The sequence below is a fragment of the Biomphalaria glabrata genome, chromosome 9 (genome assembly GCF_947242115.1).
Source record: "Biomphalaria glabrata chromosome 9, xgBioGlab47.1, whole genome shotgun sequence".
In the NCBI taxonomy this organism is placed as follows: domain Eukaryota; kingdom Metazoa; phylum Mollusca; class Gastropoda; family Planorbidae; genus Biomphalaria; species Biomphalaria glabrata.
This window is the reverse complement of record NC_074719.1, coordinates 30300166-30323571: the sequence shown is the minus strand read 5'-3', so window position 1 is coordinate 30323571 and position 23406 is coordinate 30300166. Positions and strand designations below refer to the sequence as shown.

The window sequence follows — 23406 nt, the reverse complement described above, 5'->3', positions numbered from 1 at the left end:
CTGACACCGCATGATTTAGGGCTCTCTTTGCTTCTCTGTCTGCGGCTTCGTTTCCCTCAATGCCAACATGGGAGGGGACCCAGATGAAGGTGACATCCCTACGGTCGGCTGTTATATGGTCCAACAGCTTCAGGCTCTTATGTACCAATGGGATGTCAGTCTTCATCCGCCCCAAAGCTTGCAATGCAGATTTGGAGTCGGAGCAGATTATAAATTTCCTCCTTTCTGATGCTTTTACGGCCATAAGTGCAAGCAATATTGCGTGCAATTCGGCCGTAAAGATGGAGCAGCCATCGGGGAGTCTACGGGAGATTGTTTTGTTCCGAAAGGAGCAGGCACACGCGACCTTTCCCCCCATTTTGGATCCGTCTGTGTAGATGGTGCCACAATCTCCGTAGCTCTCCTGCAGACTTCGGATAGGTGATGTACGAAACGCGCCGAGACAGAGACGCAGGGCAGCATTTTGTATTGGTTCCAGTATTTTTAGGTACGACTTCCTTGCTGCTCCATATATTATGGATCCGTAGTCTAGCTTGGATCGAATTAGACTCCGATAAAGCAGCAGCAAGGTATCTCTGTCAGCTCCCCAGTCCGTATGGCTGAGTACTCTTAGTATGTTGAATGACTTTTGGCATTTCTTCTTAAGTTTCTTAATGTGGGGAAGAAAATTAAATTTGGAATCTAAGGTGAGGCCTAAAAATTTTGTAGTTTTCACGACAGGGATCTTCTTTTTGTGTATAAATAGTTCAGGGTCTGGGTGGAGTCCCCTTAGATTACAAAAATGCATACTAACTGTATTGGAGTCTGAGAATTTGAAACCATTATAGTTTGCCCAACCCTGAATTTTGTTTAAACATAACTGTAATTTTCTTTCTAAGGTGTTCATGTTTTTCCCATAAGTAAAAATGACAAAATCATCAACATACAAAGAGCACTCTATGCCAGGGAACAGCGCATTTATGATGCTATTTATTTTAATGTTGAACAGGGTGACTGACAGAATGCTGCCCTGGGGTACACCCGTTTCCTGGTCATGAGTGTCAGAAGCGGAGTTGCCCACTCGAACCTGAAATTTTCGATCTTTCAGGAATTCCTCCACAAAACAGGGGAGGTGTCCCTTAAGCCTCATAAGCGCCAGGTCACGTAGAATGCCATGTTTCCAGGTTGTGTCATAGGCCTTTTCTATATCGAAGAATACAGCTACTAGATGTTCTCTTCTGAGTAATGCATTTCTAATATAAGCTTCCAGCCTTACCAGGTGGTCAGTTGTTGTCCGCCCCTGCCGGAATCCGCACTGGTAGTTTGAGATCACTTTATTCCTTTCCAGGTACCAGACCAGTCTACTGTTAATCATTCTTTCCATGGTTTTGCAGATGCAGCTTGTTAGTGCTATTGGTCGATAGTTAGCTGGGTCAGAGCCGTCTCTTCCCGGTTTAGGTATCGGTATAACTGTGGCTTTCCTCCAGCTGTTTGGGAAAGCGCCTGTTTGCCACACACAGTTATAGACCCCTAGCAGGACTGCCAATGAGGGTTCGGGAAGGTGCTTGAGGAACTGGTAATGGATTTCGTCTTCTCCAGGCGCTGTGTCATGTGACTTGTCCAGCGATTCCCTCAGTTCCTCAAGCGAGAACGGTTTGTTGTAGTCTTCATTGTTCTCTGACCTGAAATCAATGGGGTTTCTTTCCTCCCTGGTTTTGACTTTTTGGAACTCTGGCGTGTAGTGTGCAGTGGATGATTTTTCTGCTATTGAGGATGCAAGGCAGTCAGCTATTTCTCTGGGGGACGTGACAGTTCGTCCTTGGTTTTTCAAATGCCCTATTGCATTTGATTCTTTCCCTTTGATTTGCCTTACTGCCTTCCAAACCGCTCTAGCAGAAGTTTTGGCATCCAGACTGCCGACAAAACTTCTCCAGGAATTCCTTTTGGCTGACCGTATGGTTTGTCTAGCCTTTGCTCTAGCTATCCTAAATAGCTTTAGGTTTTCCTGGGAAGGATTCTTTATAAATGCAGCCAGTCGTTTTTTCCTATCACCAATAGCACTTTTGCAAGCTGTATCAAACCATGGTTTGCTAGGCCGTTTTGGATTTGCAGAGGTCAGGGGTACAACTTTCCTGGCTATACTTAGTAGCTTGCTAGCAAAGGTATCAGCTGGGTTCTGTTCATGGAGGATATTTTCTGTGATATCCTCGGAGCATCTTTTTTGGAATTGTTCCCAATCGGCCTTATTCAGTTTCCACCGCTGAGGTCGTCCCAATGAAGGGAGATTGTTAGTAATGATGATTGGGAAGTGATCACTTCCCCGTAGATCATTGCTAACTGACCATTTAAAATCGTCCAGAAGTCCGGGGACGCATACGGTGAGGTCAATGCATGTGAGTGATCCAGTTCCTGGGTGCAAGTAGGTCGGTGATGCATCATTAAGTATGCATAAATCATGTTGGAGGAAGATATCCTCCAGCATACGACCTCTTGTGTCGGTATTCTTGGATCCCCACATGGTGTTATGGACATTGAAATCCCCAAGGATTAAATAAGACAGGGGGAGTTGTTTCAATAGGTCCTCCATGTCTGTTCGGTTTAATGGAGCGCCTGGTGGTAGATACAGGCTGCAGCAAGTGATAACCTTGTGAAGGGTTATCCTAGCTGCTACGGCCTGTAGTGTGGTCTGTAGTTCTACCCTCTCATGGGGGATGCTATCCTTCACAAGGATACAGACTCCACCTGATGCTCTCTCTGCATCCTCAGCATTCTTGCTATAAGCACGGTAGCTTCGGAAGCTGATGCAATCTTTCAGAAATGTTTCCTGTAAGCAGACAGCTACAGGAGTCTCAGAGTCCATCAGTAGCTGCATTTCCTTGTAATTGGCCTTGAGGCCTCTACAATTCCACTGTACAATTCTGGAATCCATGGCTTATTCTAGATGACCTACTTGGAGCTATTTGGCCTTGGGAGGCCCCCGGAGGGGGTTTCCCTTTATTCCAGTGACCTTGGTATTTTTATTCTTGGGTTTGGATGGAGAGGAGGACAACCCCCTTTTGGGGGAAGTCTTTCTCTCTGGAGAGGGGAGATCCCTCTGGTTAGAGCGGAGGTCATTTCCTCCTCTCTCGCCTTGGGCATCCTCTCCGCTTTGATTTCTCCCCTTAGGGAGTTGGTCAACCTCTAATTCGGTAGAGGTTGGGGTGTCTGGCTGGGTTCTCTGAGGAGAACCTGTGTCAGACATGATGTCTCCGGGTTCTCCCGGAGTATTGGTTTTGACATGCTGCTCAGTCTCCATGCTCTCATCAGCGAGCACAGAGAACCTGTTCTTTAGCATGACAACAGGGCTTTCTTGTTTCTTCAGAGGTGTGTTCTTTGGCGGTGTTTTCTTCTGAGTTGTAGGAGGAGGAGGGGGTGGTGGGGTCAATGTGTCCGTCTGTGTGGCTATGGATCTTCCTATCTTAGCAACAGCCTGGGCGTAGGTCTTTGTCAAGCCGAATAGGCCCTTGGGTAGGGCCAGTACAGCCGATTTCGCCTGGCTGAAGGTACATCCATTTCTTGCCTTGTACTCCTGCACGGCAACCTCCTGTTTCCACACAGGGCAGTCCTTGGAGTAGGCTGAGTGGCCAGCTTGACAGTTTGGGCACTTGAACTGGGCTCTGCAGCCCTTGTCCTCATGACCCTCTCCAGCACATCTGGCACACACAGTGTTCCTCTTGCAGACTGCCGTGCCGTGTCCATAACCCTGGCACTTGAAGCACCTCATGGGGTTAGGTATGTAGGGCCTCATTGGAACTCGTAGGTATCCTGCCTTCACATACTCTGGCGGTGTCCTAGTTCCGAATGTGAGGATAATAGTGGCGGTTTTGACCTCACCATCCCTGCGCCTGGTAATGCGCCGGGCATGGGTGACTCCTTCAATGCCCTCCACTATTTCCTTCTCGGAACATTCCAGTAGGTCTCTAGAGCTGATTACACCTCTGGGCTCTCCCACTACTGACTTGAGTCCCTTATAGATAAGGAAAGGGCTCAGCTTTGTCAGACTTTTCCCCTCCTCTGTGCACCTGACCACCAAAAATGATGGCCAGGTAGTACAGCTTTTTGTGGCCTCCTCCTTTTTTGCCTCAATATGGCGTCTCTTGCCCAGACTTAAATCTGGGGCAAGTAGTTTGTTGGTTTTTTTTTTGTCCATGTATATTCTTGTTAATCCGGCACCTGTGCTCCCCACCCGCCATCGAGTCCAACAAGGGGACGGGCCATTCAGAAGTCCAGAATGAGTCCGCCAGGGCTACACAGGTGCTATACTCAGTCAGCTGCTACATCGGACATGTGTCCGATACAGCAGCTCCCTGATTGACCCTCCAGCCACCGCCCTCCAGCATAGCTCGGCATGACCAGCCGATTGACCCAGAGCGGGCCATCTGGGCCTCAGGTCTAGGGGAACTTGGAACCAAAGTATTGTGTTGTGGTGGTTTATCCTCAGCCACCACTCAAACACCAGGATCTCTTTATCCCCCCTTACCCGTTGCAGTCCACGGCAAACGGACTGGTCTAGGACGTAGTGAGATATTTAGAGATAAGGAGACAGAGTGATGATCAATGAAGGCAGACTGAGGAAAAGAGGAGACAGACACAATGATAGAAAAGAAGTAGGGCACTTTTGAGCTCCAAAAGTGCTAAGGAAAGAGGAGCGCAGTTTAACGTCATGTCTCGGGACGGGTCAAACAATGCTTAAACAGGATATCTGTTGACCAAAATGGACTCTACCCCTGGGGGGGAGATTAGAATGTACTGGTTTAGTGAGACCAAGTGCAGTGAATTCACAGCCATTCATTTTTTTCTGAAATATTGACACATATTTTGCCATCAAACAAGGTTACAAAGACTGTTTGTGTGGAAACACAAACTCAAAATCGGCCTCCGAAGTGGTCCACCCAGGCAGGTAAAAAGGCAGGTTTCAATATTTTCAGAAAGAATATCATAATGAAATTCTATCAAAGGCAAATGACAGAGAAGAAAGGACAAAGAAGGTTGACAGATCCTGTATGGTGCCCCAAAGGCCCAGGAGACCAAGGGATAGGTGAATGTGAATGTGAAGTTAGATGTGAACCTGGCCTAACTGATGTCTTATGAGTATCTAATTGATTTTTTTTTTTATTGTCACACATGAAAAGGTAGAATAACCCCTCAAAAAATAAACTATCACTCTAACAGTTTTATTTCTTCATTAATTTAGTTTTAATAACACTTCAGTATGTTCCACTAGGTGAAGTTGTAGGCTGTACTCTTCTTCTATTGCTGTTCAGCAATATATCCATCATCTTTTCAAAATCTTCTATGACTTAAAAAAAGAGCCCTGCAGCAATATATCCATCATCTTTTCAAAATCTTCTATGACTTAAAAAAAGAGCCCTGTAGGTACTAGTCTGATTACAGGTTATACAGATTTGAACCCCACTCTTATCTAGGTCAAACTAAACTTAACATGATAAATTTCTGCAGATATCCATCTAAAACATTAATGTTTTCATCAGACAAATTAGATTTTCATGCTATTAAAAGCTCTGGACATCTAGCTTAATTAAGTTAGGCTAGTCTCCTGGCCCTTTCATGACCTTGGATCTGTGACATGGCAATGAGCCCACAGGTCGCAGGTCAGTGTTCAGCCTTCTAAAATGATTGGTCTTGATTAAAGCCATACAATATAGACATGTTGTTTTTTTTTTCTTCTTCTTCCTTCTCATTGTTATGTTGGAGCGTTCAGATGACTAGACCAATATATGAGATGAACTGTGCAGTGGTTTCCAAATCAGAGAGCTCTCCATATAGGTTTCTTTCTATTGGGGTGTTTTGGAGCTAGTGTCTTCAGTGGTTTTTGACTCTATTGTGTTATTATGTTTCTAACACCCTTATCTATAAATTATTTTACTTTACTTTTAATAATATAATTTTTTTTTCTATTCAGAGTTTTACTTTTGTTTACACAGGTTGGTCTTGTGGAATTTGGAGACTCAATTAAAAGAAGCATAATAACTTTTAATGGTTTGATTAGAGAACCTTCCGAATCTTTGTTGGTTCTCTCTGATAGAAAGGGAAGGAAAGATATTCATAATGCATCAGATTCTATAATTACACAAGATGTTGTTATTTATTTACCACTTGTAAGTTGTTGTTTTTAATTTGGTTAAGATTTATTATTGTTTTGCATAATCACTAGACCAGGGGTGGCCAACCTTTTGCTTCCATGTGTCAATTTTTTTTCACTTCTAATTCAGGAGTGCCACTTCAAATTTTACAAGTTTCAGTCATTTAAAGTATGGTAATTTGTACAAAATATGTAGGTCACAGCTGTGTAGCCATGGAAAGTACTGCATTCCTCATTAATCTTTGGAAGACAAGCCTTATTATTATTACATATTAGTGTGTTGTAGAGAAAAGGATTTAAGGAAAAAAAACAAGATAAACTTAACTTGCTAAGATTTTCTTTGTTAACATTTTTAGTTTTTATTAATAGTTGTAATTTATTACTTCTATATAATAATAATTTATGAACACTGTTAGCAGTTTTAAATAAAAAGTAAAAACAATTTCACATACAGGAAAAATATATTTAACTAGCTTTAGCAAGACTTTTTTACTTTGCTTTGCTTTCACCAAATCTGTAATATTAAAATTAAATTTTGTGACTTTTAATTCTTTTTTTCATTTTCATGGATGAAAATGCTTGTTCACAACAGAAACTGATAGGTATAACTATGGTCAAATTTTCATAGTTCTGGAAAAAGTTAACATGGCAATGATCGCCAAAATTTAACCATTTCACATACATTTGGTATTTAGGAAATTTCATTAAATTTCAATTTCAGTACTAAATTTGTTTTCAGATTAATAAGTTCCATGTGTAAGGAATCTTCAGAACATTTCATTAAGTAACTAAATTTTTGATTCATAAATGTAAGCATTTTTAAAATGGCTATTGAATGCATCTCTGTATAATTGATTTAGGTCCTTTTTTTTTTAAATGAAAAAGTTTTTACTTCATTTTTAATCACTGAAATCATTGGCATGCCGTTTTAGATTTTGGTCATTGATATGTCTACCATCAACTAGAAATGCTAAATTAAACAACCATTTTTCATCACGCAAAAGAGCTCTTTCCTTGGGTAGTATATCTTTCTCTTTTAGAAAATCATGTGAGATATTTGTCAGTTTTCAAAATCTTCTCAGATCTTTTCCTCTTGAAAGTTAACGCACCTCACAATAAAGGATCTAACAAATCACAACTTTATCTGAATTAAACAGTAGTTTAATCCTCTTTTTCTTTATTGTATTCCAACATTTTACAACTGGTATCCATAACATGCTGCAAACTTCAAAATTTTTTCACACTCAGAGCCTCTTGGTGTATAAAACTATATCACAGAAAATCTTAAAACCTTTTAAGCAAGATTACAGTTTCAGTAACTCTACCAGTCATCGACAATTAACTAACTAATTGGTTATTTTTTACATTGATTCTTGTGTTATCAGGTAAAAGAAATAATTGTGCAAAATTTCAGCTTGATACTAGATAGGGTGTCAGAAAAATAATGTGTACAAACTTTTACCAGAGTGAATTGAAATGAGCTTTGTAATAAGAGCAATATGTTCTGGGTTTTTGGTATTATTAGTATAGATAGTTATAACTCAGGTGGTGATGCAGATATGGGTAGTAGTGTGTGTGTATGTAGTCAGCCGACACAAATTGCCCTAGGCTAGCGCTAGACCAAGGGTGGGCAAATTACGCACCGCGGGCCACATGCGGCCCGCTGGAGTGTTTTATGCAGCCCGCGGACACTTACAGAAATCAGGTTTGCTCACAAATTATACACATAAAAATGCAAATATATATTGGAAATGAATAATTATAAATATCTATATAAATTATTGAAACATCTGACTCTTATCACTTATGATGGAAGAGGCTAAAGAAACATTGTTCCATGTCATTCTAAAAAGTTTAAAATAAACAAAGATTATTCTTATTTCAAAACATTCAGTCAAAGACACAAACTCAGACCAGCATTTATTCAATATTATGAAGAACTGTGTTGAAAGTGTTGAGTTGGCATGCAACAAAATACAAGTGTAACAACTGATGGAGCCCGTGCATTGACTGAGAAAAATAAATTAAAATAAAGAACAATATCTCAATCATAAACTCTAAACTGCATTCAATATCAAACATATTATTGACAGAATTATCTCAGTGATCAAACTTATCAGAGATAGAGGACTTAACCACAGGCGGTTCAGGGAAGTACTTGAAGATTCGGAAATAAAACATTCCGATGTACGGTACCACATTAGTATCCCCTGGTTTAGCACGGGCAATGTATTGAGAAGAGAATGGGATCTCAAGGAAGAAATTATGTTCATTGAAGGACATTGACTGTGACATTACTAATATTTTTAATGAAGAGTGGAAGACAGACTTCACGTTTTACAACAGAAGTATTAGAAGGATTGCAATGGGTTGCTTGCACATGAAGACTTCACGTTTTACAACAGAAGTATTAGAAGGATTGCAATGGGTTGCTTGCACATGAAATGTAAGACGTCAAGAATTGGGAACCAGTTTTCAATACCCTCAGCTCACCATTTAGTGCAGAAGCTAGTTCAGCTCAAGAAGACATAACTCCAAGGAAATTATGACATGTAAGAAAAGTTATAGTCAGTCAGTTCTTCCGCAGGAGCCTTATGGGTGCCAAAAGCTGTATTTCCACACTTAAAAATATTTTGCTGATAAACTTTCATATTATTTTTATCCACATACATCGTGAACAAGCCTTTTTTTCTTGCTTAAAAATAAACAAGTGTAGCCACTAGTAAGCTAGTTACACTGTTGCGGAACATTATGCATGAGTGTAAACAGTTAAATACTTTACATTAAGTACAACTATACATTTGCTGTAAAATGTTGTGATGTAAAAAGAAAGCATCGAAATCAGAAAAAGTCGTAAAATGAGTTTCAGATATTACAACCTCTTGTTGCAATTCCTCTATTGGGAGTGTGAAAAAAATAAGTAAATGTATAATACAGTATAAATGTGAATTAAAAAACATTATACATTTGTAAGTACTCACACACACACATCTATTATATATGTATATATACAGTGCTTTCTTTGTTAAAAAAAAAAAATAGGTGCCGGCACTCAGTGATGGATTGCCTAACTTTTAACTACCAATAAATTAATAATAAATGTTAAAATACAAGAAAAGTAATATTTTTTTCCCCATATTGAAAAAGGTGCTGGTAAGTCGTACCGGTGTGTACTGACACAAAAAAAGAACTATATATATAAATATTCCTCAATTTTTTTTAATGCGTCCCTCGAAAGAAAAAAGTCGCTCACACCTGCGCTAGACAATCGGTCAATTGTGATGAGCTGCTTCGTCAATTGCAATGACTGGCGAAGTTTCAAGAAACATCTTAAGTGAACACAAGAAAAAGCGAGTGACGTTCCATCTGGTTCCAGAAGGCCTTTAGGGACCCTATATAAGAACAAGGTGTTACGGAACAGAGAATAACTACTTTTAAAGTGCAGTTTTGACATATTCTTATTATACACTTGAGAGTCTAAATAAGACTAAATAGAGCCTAGATCTAGATATATTTATATATTATAAATGTATTAATAATTTGAAAAAATTTTAAATTATTAAGACATTAGCTTATCTTCTGACAGATTAGGGGTGCTGATTTATTCATTATGTAAACAGTAGTATCAAATTAAAAAGTGAACAGCATAGTACACCATTACCTGGTACCAGAAGGCCTACTAATCTTGATCATAATATTGGCCTAGGTATAGTTATTTAAAGATTAAACATGTAAAGTCATACGAATTCTAGTCTAGATATAGATGTAATGATATATGGTTGATAAGGGCTTGAAATAATATTTCCAACGGCACTAAATTTATCATTGTATGACAAATGGAAGGGGAGATATTAATTTTTATTTACAAGGGAAAAGTCTAAATTTCTGTGATGTAAGTCATTTCTAGCTCTACTGGAAATTAAAATGTGAAGTATATTCTTTATTCATGTTGCCAATTTATCTAAAGAGTAAGTAAGAAGAATGAATCTAAATTTTTTTTTTAGTTTCTCTTTATTACATGCAACATTTTATTAATTATGAATGTAGGATAAGGTTAACAATTATTATTTAAAGAAATATAAGTTAATGCTAAATGAATATATAGGAGGCGCTGTGGTTGAGTGGTAAAGCGCTTGGCTTCCGAACCGGGAGACTGGGATTTTTACTTTTGGAATCTTCAGGGGGCCACCCAGCTCAAATGGGTACCTGACATTAGTTGGGGAAAAGTAAAGACGGTTGGTAGTTGTGCTTGCCAAATGAAACCCTCGTTAACCACAAACCTTTACATCATCTGCCCCACAGATCACTTGGACTGAAAGGAGGAACAATACTTAATGAAGATATAAAAGACAAATTGTAATTGAGAAAGTACTTATGTTTGATAAAAATTAATTTTGAAAGATTTAAACTTAAAAAGAGAAAAAATAATGCCTAAGGTGGATCTTTAAAATAAGGTGGCAAGATAAGATAACCAATGAGGAAGTGCTACTACGAAGAGCAGGGTGCCAGGACATCCGCTCTGTTATCAGCAGCAGACGCCTTGGCTGGCTTGGCCACGTTCACAGAATGCCAATATGTCGACTTCCACAGGACATCCTGTATGGCGATCTAGTAGAAGACAGGAGAGCCGCTGGTCGCCCACTTTTACGTTATACAGATGTATGCAAACGCGACATGACTCTTCAAAATCGACACTGGCAGCTGGGAAGAGGTGGCACTGGATAGATCCACATGGAGAGAGAGCATAAAGGAAGGGTCACGGATTGCAGATGTCATACACAACAGAAGCAGAAAGAAGGGTGAAAATGCAACGGCGCCTGGTGATTATATATGCCCAACCTGCGATCGCAGCTGTGTATCAAGGATTGGCCTCTTTAGTCACACAAGAAGTTGCGAAGGGAAAAGATCGTCTCTCGAGACGTAAAATGCCACAGACTTATGTTTGATAAAAATTCATTTTGAAAGATTAAAACTTTAACTCTTAACAGACTGCAGGTTTTTCTAGAAATTTGTCAGCGACTGAGGGTCTGTTACTTGGCAGAGCATAACTTTGTTAAATTACAGTATTTGTTTGAGTGTTATATATCAAATTGTTTGAAATTGAAAATTTATTTTATTATTATTAATATTTTAGTGCCTAATGATTTAAAAATTTTATTACTTTAAATGATCAAAACAAAACAACATGGTTTGAATATTCATGGTCCATTGGTGAATTCAATTGTGCCGCCTCTGTATTTGTGTGATAACACAAACTCTTTTTGTAATGTTGTTTTTTATATTGTTCTTGTTATTACCTAAAATTGTTGCATTTGGAGAAAAAACTACTCTTGTTTGGATAATACAATGTTGTAAACAATGGTTGTGTGGTCATTTTATATTTTATGCCCCTTTCAGTCGCAAACCAACAATGGATCATCTCATGGAAATGAGATGAATAGCTTGGCATTAGCTGGATATATGTATATCACAGTTCTTTTTTTTTTTTTTACTGTTGGGGCTGCATAGACAGTTGTAATACTCCACTCCTCCTTAATCTTCTGACTTGAAGATAAGCCTTATAATATATAAATCCAAACTTTTTTGTTAAAGAAATTTTTAATATATATTTCACTGTTTTTTTTTGTCAAAAAAAATGGTTTGGTGAAACCTTCTTTAGAATAATGATGCAATGTTTGTTTTTCTTAGGAAAAAGTGTGCCATTTTACTTCGTTACATACCCACACACTTATACATACAAGAATTACTTGTTTAAGAGTGTAGGATAAATCATTTTTCATTATTAAATTTAGGAAAGTAAAGATGGATTGTGTGAACCAAAAGTGAAAACATCACAGGCAACTATCAATATGATTGGAACAACTGTTATAAGAGCATTTGTGTCCACTAAAGCCACTGTCAGGGATGCAATAGAGGTCAAGCATTTGTAAATATGATCACAATATAGTCATAATCAAAAAAGTAATTTTAAAATCCTTTCTAAAAGATATGATGTGACCATTTTATTTATTATGAAAACTTTTTTTTAGGCTGTAAAAATGGACATCATTAGAAGTTTGATGATTCGCTGTGAATTATTATGCGAAGAATTCAATGTCACTGAAGGCAAACAGGGAAGTGAAGTGTATGATCCACCTGTAAGGCTGTTTTGTCAACTACCACAATGTGGACTGGAAGTATGCGACTATGTTTTTCAGGATGAAAAGCAAGATGAAGTCAAAGAAAGAATTAAAGAATTACTTGATATTGAAGTAGAAGAGCTAGAAGAAACAGAGAAAAGTGCAGGTTTGTTTTTCCATTTATTATGAACTTTTGACTACTTAAATGTTAAACATTCTCACAGGTTTCTTGTTGTTTATTGAAGTGCTAATTCATTGATAGTTGTAGTTCTTTCCTCTAGATGTCAGGTGATATAAGAAGTTACTGTGACAAGCCAGGGATTCAATAGATGTATATCTCTAGAAGTAAATGAGATTCAATAAATGAAGATCCTTTTAATTCAAATACAGAACTTTAATTCGAGACTTGGAAGCACAAGAATATATATAATATGTACAGAAATAAAACTGTATCAGATGAATACCTTCATTCAAAGCTCAATAATAAAATATATTCAGATTACTACTAGATGTAATAAAATACAAGACTTTTCTCTACAAATTCTAACTCAAAACTAAAATACATCCTTTCTCTACAAAATTTACATCACAAATGACCTTCTCTTCGCACGTTTTTCTAACCTCCAATTTTGACACTTGGCTTAACCAATGAAATCATTTTCTCCAACCAATGAAATTATTTCCTGTCAAGTGTCATACAAGAGAGTGACAGGTTTCTGCTTACATCATAGGAAATTCCGATAGTTGACAGCATGGATATGTTAAATTTTTTAACCTAGACTTTGGTTTATTTAAATTGATACGTGACAAACATAATTTTTAAAACCTTAAAACTATTAATTGCTAACCTTAAATTAGTGAAATATTGCCACTGTAATTCTATTCTTATATGATAAGGTCTATGTTTTACATCAATGAAATTAAAGCTAACATAGTCCGTAGTTTGCAAAGGGTCTATTTAAGTTTTCTTTTCAGCATTTGCTCCTTGTCTTCAGCAAGGGCTCACTTTGTGTCTCTAAGACACTTGTGAGAACTCTCCTGCTGTCTTTCAGGGGCCTTTGTTGCCAGCTTCTTTCCTCTATGCCAATTAGGGCGAAATGTTACTTAATTTGATCTTTATAAAGCACCTCTTTTACACTGTCCTCCTTAAATTAGCTCACTATTAAAGATTGCCTTTGGCATGTGATCATTCCCTTAAGGGATAGGTGTCTGACTCATCCCAGCTGTCCAATGGTAAGTAGTGCTACAGTCCACATCAGCCCCTAGCAGAACATGGTTATTTGTAAAGTAATCTTGTTAGCAAATGCCATTATGAAATGAAGGCCCCTTTGAATGATATTAGGGGCCTTCTATGTCTCCTTTAGATCACCAAGCCAAGGCCTTTGAGACATACCAAAGATTGCTGAGAACTACTTCTTTATAGACATTAAAGAGACCTGTTCTGCCATACTCAGCTTCAGAATATTCATTGACTGCAAGTTGAAGCCCCTGCTCAATGTTTGCAAAAAGGGCAAGGGCACAATCATACCTTTAATTTTAGTATGGGGAGTAAGCATCAAAAGTTAAATTCTGTGCTAGCTTGATGTAGATGCCCTCTTGCAGATGTCTCCATACTTTATTGAACATACTGTGCAGAGTGTTGAAGCAAGCACACATCCCTACTTACATCTTCTCTATAGAGAATACGTTTTTAGAGCAGACAGAACAAATAGTAGTAGGAGGAGGACTCGCAGTCTATGTAAACAAGTAATATTATAACGCCAAGAATGTGAATATCAGGAATAAAATTTGTGATCCAAACATTGAACTTATGTGTGTCACACTTACGCCTTACTACTTACCTAGAGAATTCTCACAGGTGTGTGTTGTTGTTGTGTACAAACCACTGACTGCTGACACAGTAATTGTGACAAAAATAATTTCTATGTGCTTCACAATGTAGAATGAAAACACCCAGACTCTGTATTGTAACAGATTTAAACAACGTGTCTACATACTGCCAAACTACAGCCAATATGTCTCCCTTCCCACAAGGCAGAATCAACTCCTGGACAAAATGCTACTTAAAAATTAAGCAGTCTTACAAATGTAAGGTTTCTACCTTTTAAAGAATCTGATCATACACTTGTACATCATATACCTAATTACAAACTTCTCTTTAAACAATAAGAGAGTAATAACAAGGTTACAAAGACTTTGTGTGGAGACACAAACTCAAAATCGGCCCCCGAAGTGGTCCACCCAGGCAGGTAAAAAGGAAAGTTTCAATATTTTCAGAAAGAACATCAGAATGAAATTCTATCAAAGGCTAATGACAGAGAAGAATGGAGAAAGAAGGTTGATGGATCCTGTGTGGTGCCCCAGCGGTCCACAGACTAAAGGATAGGTGAAAGTGAATGTGAAGTTAGATGTGGACCTGGCCTAACAAATGTCTTATAATGAATATCTAATTGATCTAATTGTTTTGTAAAGGGACGATCTCAAGAAAAAACATTTCTGTAAACAAAAAAAAAAAATTCCTTTAGTTCAGTGTTCTATTGTCATTCAGTAACGCTGCAGTTCACGCGATAATATAAAAAAAACTACGTATTAATTGTTGTTTTAAATTATGTCTAACTTATATGCAAACTAAAAAGATTTTTTTCTCTTAAAAAAAAAAAAAGTACCAGTTAACATTTTTTTGTGTGTAAATGTAGTAGTTAGTATAAAAGAACTTATTTAACTTAGCAATACAAATGTTAAAAAAAAAAAATGTAATATAACCGTTTGCATAAATGTGTTAAAAATATGGTAAATAGTCATCTCCCCTACTAAGGAGCCTACCATGTTTGTTACTTTTATTAGTGAATAGTTGTTAAAGTGGTGTATTTTCATGAAAAAAAAACAACCGCGTAAGTGATTTTAAAAATTAGATTTTTCGGTTTCAGAAAAAAAAGTAGCCGTTGCATCAGAACTTTGAATGGTCTAAAATATTATGAGACCTAAACGGGACATAGGGACAGACATTCCACACAAAACTAATAGCGTCTTTTCCCCTTTTGGGGGCCGCTAAAAATAGTCAAGATGTGGTCTGAAGAAGCTGTAGAAAAACAAAGAGGATGCATAAAAAATACAAACTGGGATATTTTTATTGAGAACTGTCAAGACATTAAAGACCTGACAAAAACTATCTATTATTCTGGGAGGAGTTAACAATTCTAACGAAAAAAAGTTTATGGAAACAATAAGCCCTGGATTACTAAAAACATCTACTAAAAACATCAAACATCTTACTATTGAAAAGAAAGAAAATGTGATGTTAAACAAGCACTGAAAAAAAGTAATAATTGAAGGGGAAAAAACACACAGAAAAAGAAATAGAGAACTTTCCCAACTCAAAAGCATGCTGGGAAGGATTAAATAAAATAGCAGGCTGCACCTCAAAATGAGAATGACTTTCAGTGAATGATGAGGAGAATTTCGCCCATAAACTAAATGACTTTTATTCCCATTTCAAAGAGAAGATTTCAGTTTTGTAACAAGATGAGGTGACCTTATTATTTAGAAGTGTAAATGCAACAAAGGATTATGGACCTGATAAATTAAGCAGAAAGCTGATCAAGCTATGTGCAGAACAAATCTTTTATCTTCTCTCCCATCTTTAACTACTCGCTACAAATCTGGAAAACTTCAGAAATCATACCAGTACCTAGTTAAAATGATTTCTGCCCAGTTCCACTAAAACCTATAGTTATGAAATGTTTTGAAAAATTTGTGCTTTAACAACTGGTAACAAAAGTCAATAACAGTGTAAACCCTCACCAGTTTTCATATTGTTACGTATCTCCAACTATCCAGGCTCTTTTCAAACTGCACCACACGACACAACGAACTCAAAGAACCTCACAACTCAGGGCTCCAAAGTTTCAGTAATAGTTTAATTTCCAATACATCACAATTGGCAACAACATTACACTAACTGTCCAAGTCTGACTTCACACATCGTGATGTTTCTAACTTCGCCTCGTACTGGTCACATTGCGTGAAGTGTCTTGACTCTAACACACTCGCTCATATATATGGTCCACAGGCCTTCTAGAATTGGATGGAACGTCGCTTGACCACTGGTTTATCACAATCGCAGTGACTTGCGTGCAAAATATTTACACACAGGTCCTTGCCGAACTGGCGTGTACTGTCACTGGTCACAGTTGACCGCTCGTCTAGTGCTGGACTGGGGCGATTTGCTTAGTCTAAAACACACACAGCATTACTCCCATCTGTGTCACCACCAGGTTTATAACAATATTTTCCAAATCTACCTGACATCAAGTTTTAGCTTGCTAGAATTACATTCACAACAGAGTTAAATTTGTTCATAACACAGGAAGATTTCAATGAAATCATTTATAGCTACGAATGATTTTCCTTTCAATGTCATAAACCTGGATCAATTGTTTTTAGTCATATCCTGTTCTGTCAGAAATTGTGTTATGCTTTGCTCCCATGTCCAACATCTTTGCAAAACAGGATTTTCCAGCCTTAGTCTTCTAGTCTAAATACAGAAGTAGACTTGATAAAGAAGATGACATTTGTTGTGACTGTGCTGAGAATTCCTGATCTGGTGAAACAGAAATAAGCTCAGCTTTCGCGGACATTGGCTAGTTTGCTCAAACTATTGCTAAAATTTTGTAGTAATGTAAGTTCACTGTTGCATGGACTATCCTTGCACCACTAAGCTTTTAAAACCATCACACAAGTCCCAACATGAATTTGGTGAATTGGAAAGTAAATGCAAATCATAAAGATAAAATTAAATAGTTTGGAATTTATTTATTTTAGCTGATGATGGAACATGGAGCTGTCCATCATCCTTATCCTGTATGAGCAGTCACCAATCGTTAGCAGCACCACAAATCTCAGATAATAGACATCTAATGAAAGCTTCTTTTTGTAAGTCAAAATGTTATAAAATGTAAATTTTACTTGACTGATGTGGTGGTATAAGGTTGAATTAATCCTCTTTGTACAGAGAATTAGGTCATTTGAAAGTAACAATAGATAACTCAAAAATTTCTATTCTTATAAACAATGTTTGTTTGTAAAATGTTTTACATGTTTCGGATGTTCCTTCAGGGTTGAAGATAGTTTACTTCCTAGTCCAAACCTCCTGCAGGACGACGGGGATGGGAGTGGGCAGGGTTTGAACCCTCGACCGTCGATAAATCCGAACGACAGTCCAGCGCACAAACCGCACGACCAGGCAGCCATCCTGCTGGCTCAGTGGTTTGTGTATTTTGTTTGAGGAGGCTTGAGCCCTAATTCGAATTCAAATAGTGTAACTTTTTTATTATATATAAATTGCATTTAAAAAGCTATCATGGTGAAAACATTCACCCAAATACCTCCTTCCCCCCCCCCCCCCCCTTCTCCAAATGGTCCAGACAAGTGAAAGCGAATTCAGAAAGCTAAAAGCATGAAATTGTGCTAAACAAAAACAATTGGTAAAATTATTTCTGATTGCACAGATTTATTATTGTTAGTCTAGATTACTCTAGATCTATTACAAATTTGATTACATGGCTGATCCAAACTAATTGATACAATTATAAGCTTTGTTTTATAAAAAAAAAGTATTTTAAATATTTTTTTTTAAATTGAAAACATTTACAACAGTTTTGCTTTTCTTTCTTAGGGACTACTGTTGGTTGTCTAATTGCAGTTGTGGCTTCATGGATGTCATATCAATACATGTATGATGAGTGACAAATTTTCCCATGAATATTACTGACTACTTGGAAAGATTTTAAGAATAATATATATATATATATACTTATGTGTGTGTATATGTATATATATATATATATATGCATGTATGTATGTATATTGAACTAATTTTTTCTTGATATGTGTTGGTTTACTTGTTCTCATGTTATCTAAAATATACTTATGTACCCGGTACCTTAAGTTATATATTTGTGTAACAGGTCGGTATCATGGATATGATAATTCCATTAAGTTAGGGTTTCACTAAAAAAAAAATTAGTAATTACCGGGTATTCTGAAATACATATAATGTATTTTGTTATTAGTTCTTCCCAGTAGCGACAATTCTCAACAGTTTACTTAACTAGAATTTTTTTAATTTTCACTTCTCACCCTGCTTTGGACTACTGCATGAACTAGAGTACCGGGACATTTCAACTTTAACAAAAGCTTCTGTCATGGTTTCATACTTAACATCAACAAAAAAGTTTGTTAGTTAATTTTAACATGTAATTATAAGTTACTGGTATCTCAAATATTTTTTTTTATAGAGCATTATTCACATAGACTTTGCAACATTCTTTATAGAAAATCGATTTATGAAGATACACAGCCAAGTTGTTGTTATTTGTGTAAGATGTTACAAATAGCAGTATCGTGTAAGTGGGTCAGCAACCAAATGAATATCTCCAGCAAACTCAACTAGAACTATGAACTATATATCTTTGGCATTATATTTACATAGATCCAATGTTTATTTTCCTCTTCAACTTAAAAAAAAGTCCCCATTTCTATTATATTCACCATAACATTAGAGAAAAGTGGTAATATATTATACTTAAATGTATTATTGATTTTTTTTTTTTTTTGCTGACTGCTAGTTCGAATTGAATTATTGATTAAGACATGTTTTAATATCTATTATCCTCAAGTTAAGGTTTTAGGGGATACTAGGAAACAATAAACAATTATATTTTGCAACATCAATTTATTTGTAATGTTCTATGCTTTTGCATATTTTACACTTCAAACAATGTCTGATCACTCAAACACCAGCGAGAAACTAATTTCAGGTATGAACTCAAACAGAAATACTTTTTAAAATAAATACAGAGTGTTTATTCTAGAATTTGGAATCAGTATATTATTGAAGTTCTTATAAATAAACAATACAATTTAATTTCTATATATTTGCAATGCATTTCCTTATAAAGTCTCTACAATCGACGTCTTTTCCCCATTGCGGGAAACATCTAAGCTATTTTAGGCACCTATGGAAACTTCCTCATGTCGTCTTAGTTTTAAACTAGTGAAATGGGGTGACTTAACTTCAAGGGGTGACTTTGCCTACTTAATACTAAAAATGTGAAAGGCTTTAAAAACGATTTTCCTGAGTTGTTTCTCATGAATTTTCATTTAAATATAAAAGAATATAGGTTAGTGTTTAGAAAATATACTTATTCTCTTCTGTAAGTAGCAAAACATGGCAGATGTAATACACGTTTTTGACTCGGACCTTCAATTTCACTAATTTCAGCTTTTTTAGGTGAGTTACAACTTAAGTTTAGATCTAATAGAATGTTAGCTAATAAAATGAACTTATGCATTTTTTTTAGTTGTAATTTGGCTTACAATTATGAGAGGAAGTTATTTAGTTTCATTTTCACCCGAGGATAATTTTTTAACTTATATTCAAAGTGCATTGGTAATATTGGTATAAAAATTTCACTTTTTTTGACCTCTTGGGAAGAGTGAAGTGAGTCTCGGGTTAAGGGTATTTTTTAATGCCAATGATGCTTCAGCTCAATAAAATCTATATAATACGCTTCTAATTATTATAGGCTGAGAAATATTTGCAACTATTTTCCTTAAAGTGTCCTTTGCTACCTAAACATGAAAATTGAGGTTTAAAAAGGGGGTGTTCAATAATAGCTGTTTTTATATAAGCAATCTCAGCTTCGTAAGATATCGAACACCATTTTAATGTTAAAAATAAACATCAAAGGGATATAACCCAAAGAAGACAAAATATTTAAATTATATATTTTTTAATTGTTATTTTTTAAAAGAATGTAATGCAAAGTACACATATAAATTACCCATGAGTTACAATTTGTATCAGCTATTTGTGGTTTACCGTAAATGTGCTATATTTTAATAAGTAAATAGATTTACATCGATATGCACTAATTGTACCCATTTTAAAAGCTTGATTTTATGACACATATAGTTTGATGCTATTATCATGGTTATAATATCGCAAGAACAATGGATATAGAACATATCCAGTTGTGGTTTTTTTTTCAGATGCTCCATTCTATTAACTTCTGAATTATGTGTTATAAACAAATACCTAGCGCATATGCTTGATGTGAAGAGATATTAATAAAACGAAAGGGCTAAGGGGGAGGTATAGAATATAGATATGGTATTTTGAAATAAAAATGTCTTTGGTAGGTAAAAAAAAAAAAGGGGGGGGGGGGGGGAAGAGAGAAACAGTCAAGACACTGTATCAAGAGATCATCAATAATTGATCGACCATTAAAATGTGACGTCAGCCTCAAATACATAGTCAGTTGTGCTTCTCGATCTAGACGTGTGGCGCAGGGTCTAAAAAAAAATATATATAAAATACCATATACCATAAAGTATGATAAAGCTCATAATGCGCTACAAAGACACTCCTTTGAAACATCACAAATACTCAAAATAATAACAATAACACATTAAAACCACTCTCTTATTCTGCCTACACCCCCTTACCCGCGCTTTCTTACGCAATTCTACTCTCCAACATTCACACTTTTTCAGTGCAAGGTAAAAACGTAAATTTCAAGATTCAATCCAAACGCAGCCACAAGACTAACACACAACAAAAAAAAAAGGTCAGTGACAGCCCAACACACAGGTGTAAACCAGGCCACCAACACAGCCCCAAAACATTGTTCAAGTTGTAGTAAGAACAATGTTGGGGGAAAGTGGGAGGAGCCATCATTCGAGTACCTACGGTCAAGCCGCTAATTTGGTCAAAAACACTAGGCGTGATAGATATATATAGATATGTTGTTTGTGTGTGTGTGTCAAATACTAAGCGTGCTCTAAAATACGGTGTTGTTGTTGTTTTTTTTGTCAACCAGGTGGTTTAGGGAGGACGGATCTATCTATCTATAGGTAACACAGCTCGCAAGCTACCATAGCTTTTCAGCACCCTTCCCTGCCCAGATCGAAAAATATCTGATCTAGCACTGACTTTTGGGCTGTTACATACACTGAGCGTGCTAGATCGGTGGCTAGTTACATAGGGCCGCATACCGTATGTTTTGTTTTTAGGTCAACCAAGTATAAACTGTTGTGTCCTGCAATGACTTGGGGATGGCGGGATTATCTATTTGCTACCAGAGCTTATTAGGCTCTCCCTCAAATAAATAATATCTGGATTTAATTTATTAATGGCCTTCCTTATGTCTCAAAATAGCTTAGACCTAAATAAGTACTACGGTAATGGTAGTGCATTACTGGGCTTAGCACCGTCAGTTTCTAAGCAGACCTGATCAGTGATAGATTCATTCGATGTGGACCATGTGAAAATGACTAAAATCTGTCTGTCTTGACATGGCGTAAAAAGAAAATGATACAAATAAAAAAATATAGAGATTATAACACTTTTGAAACACCATACTTTTCACAAAATTTAAAGATTATAACACTTTTAGAACACCATACTTCTCGTGTGTTCGATAAGTTCTTAATATGTTCGATAAGATAAAGGTAAAACTGTTCGATAATTTAAGCTTTTGAAATCATCGACCTGACCCACTTAAACATCAAATATAAGTTTAACTATGAGTAGTAATAGAATAAAACATGTCTACTTTTTAAGAAAAATGGATGAGGAGTTCACAGATACAGTTTTTTTCTAGGTCTAATTTTACGGGGATACACAAATTCAAACATAAAAAATGTCGGCGACTGAGCTTAACTTGTTCGATAAACGTAACTTACTCTAGAACTACTAGAAGCTCTAACACGACTAAGGCTAAGTCAATTTATGAGATTAATTTCATGTTGATCATGCCATGAATCATGATCAAGGTAAGATGAAGCTGATTATCTAGACTTGAGATTTACCCTAGATCTAGATTCTATATAATAGGGGGCCTATATAGATTCTAAGTCTAGATTATCTGGGTTATCAGACACACAGAGATGATGAATCTAGCAACTCGACGTTCATAATATTTTTAGTCATAATTTTGTTAAAAGTACTATAGGCATAGCCAGATTTTTATAAAAACAAATTATTATTTTACCAACTTAAAAAAGGGGCATTTACATAAGTCAGTATAGTTTCATGCATAAATAGTGCTCTATTATATATATATATATATATATATATATATATATATATATATATATATATATATATATATATATATATATATAGTGTGTGTACGGTCATATTTGTAGATAAAGTTTATAGCCATAGGTCACTACATCTGGGTGAAAGTCTACATGTTTATGTGTACAATCACTTTCTATTGAAGTAGAGCCTAATGATTCTAAAATTTTATTGGGCGAAGAAATATTCGAAACAATATCAGATCTTTTTATAGCTTTTAGAAGAATTGGATGTTATTAGGAATTCTAGTTAGTTTAAAAAAAAACAACAACTAAAAACTTGAAGGCCGAAATTTGTATGCAGATTTTTCAGTTAGTCACACATACATCATTAATTTTTTTTTTTATGGTTGATTTTCCATTGCTATAGATTAAAATGCACATTATCTTGAAATTTAAATAAAATTGAATAAAAAAAAAATAGGTGTAGATCTGAACAAAATTTGGTAAAGATGTAAGATTGTAGGCTTATTGACTCACTATATTGTTATTTTATTTCGACTGACTCATTCACAGACTTAACTTAGGCCTATATCACCCATTATATACAAAGTTAATAAATGACACTCTCAAAAATGTATTGACTCTTTCAGTAAATCGCTGATCACATTTAAAATATACATTGTAAAAATAATAATAATAATTATCAAATGTGATAAAAAAAAAAAGAAAAACAAATAATCCAAACTGGCAGAACCAATTAGCAAACAATCAATGTCGTAAACAAAAATACACGAAATACAGACTTGGCTAATTAGTCTATATTGGCTAAGAAAATCAATTACAAAGCTTTATAGTCATAGATCTAAGTCACAAATTGGTTTGTGCACACTTACATCTGTAACATCTTCTATGACAATTAAGTTTCCATTCATGATTTGCTGTAAAAGTGGTGGTAAAATCTTCCGGAATGGTTTCTTTATATAGTAAAAAAAAATCTACCGGAAGTCAATTTGTCATGCAACCAAGGACGCCTCCGTGAACGGGACTTATGCTTAGTTACCTTAGTGTTGGCTATGCCTA

At 36.1% G+C, this 23406-nt stretch overlaps 1 protein-coding gene across 2 annotated transcripts in view; it reads left to right on the top strand.

The window, feature by feature from the left end:
* LOC106075837 (protein odr-4 homolog) overlaps positions 1-18972 on the top strand; it is a 47915-nt gene extending 28943 nt beyond the window's left edge. For both annotated transcript variants that reach the window (XM_056041646.1, XM_056041647.1), the window contains exons 7-11: positions 5964-6137; positions 11914-12036; positions 12151-12406; positions 17062-17172; positions 17915-18972. In XM_056041646.1, coding sequence (XP_055897621.1) covers positions 5964-6137; positions 11914-12036; positions 12151-12406; positions 17062-17172; positions 17915-17985 — 735 coding nt within the window. In that variant the 3' untranslated portion in view covers positions 17986-18972. The remainder of the gene's footprint in view (positions 1-5963; positions 6138-11913; positions 12037-12150; positions 12407-17061; positions 17173-17914) is intronic.
* Positions 18973-23406: the final 4434 nt, after the last annotated feature.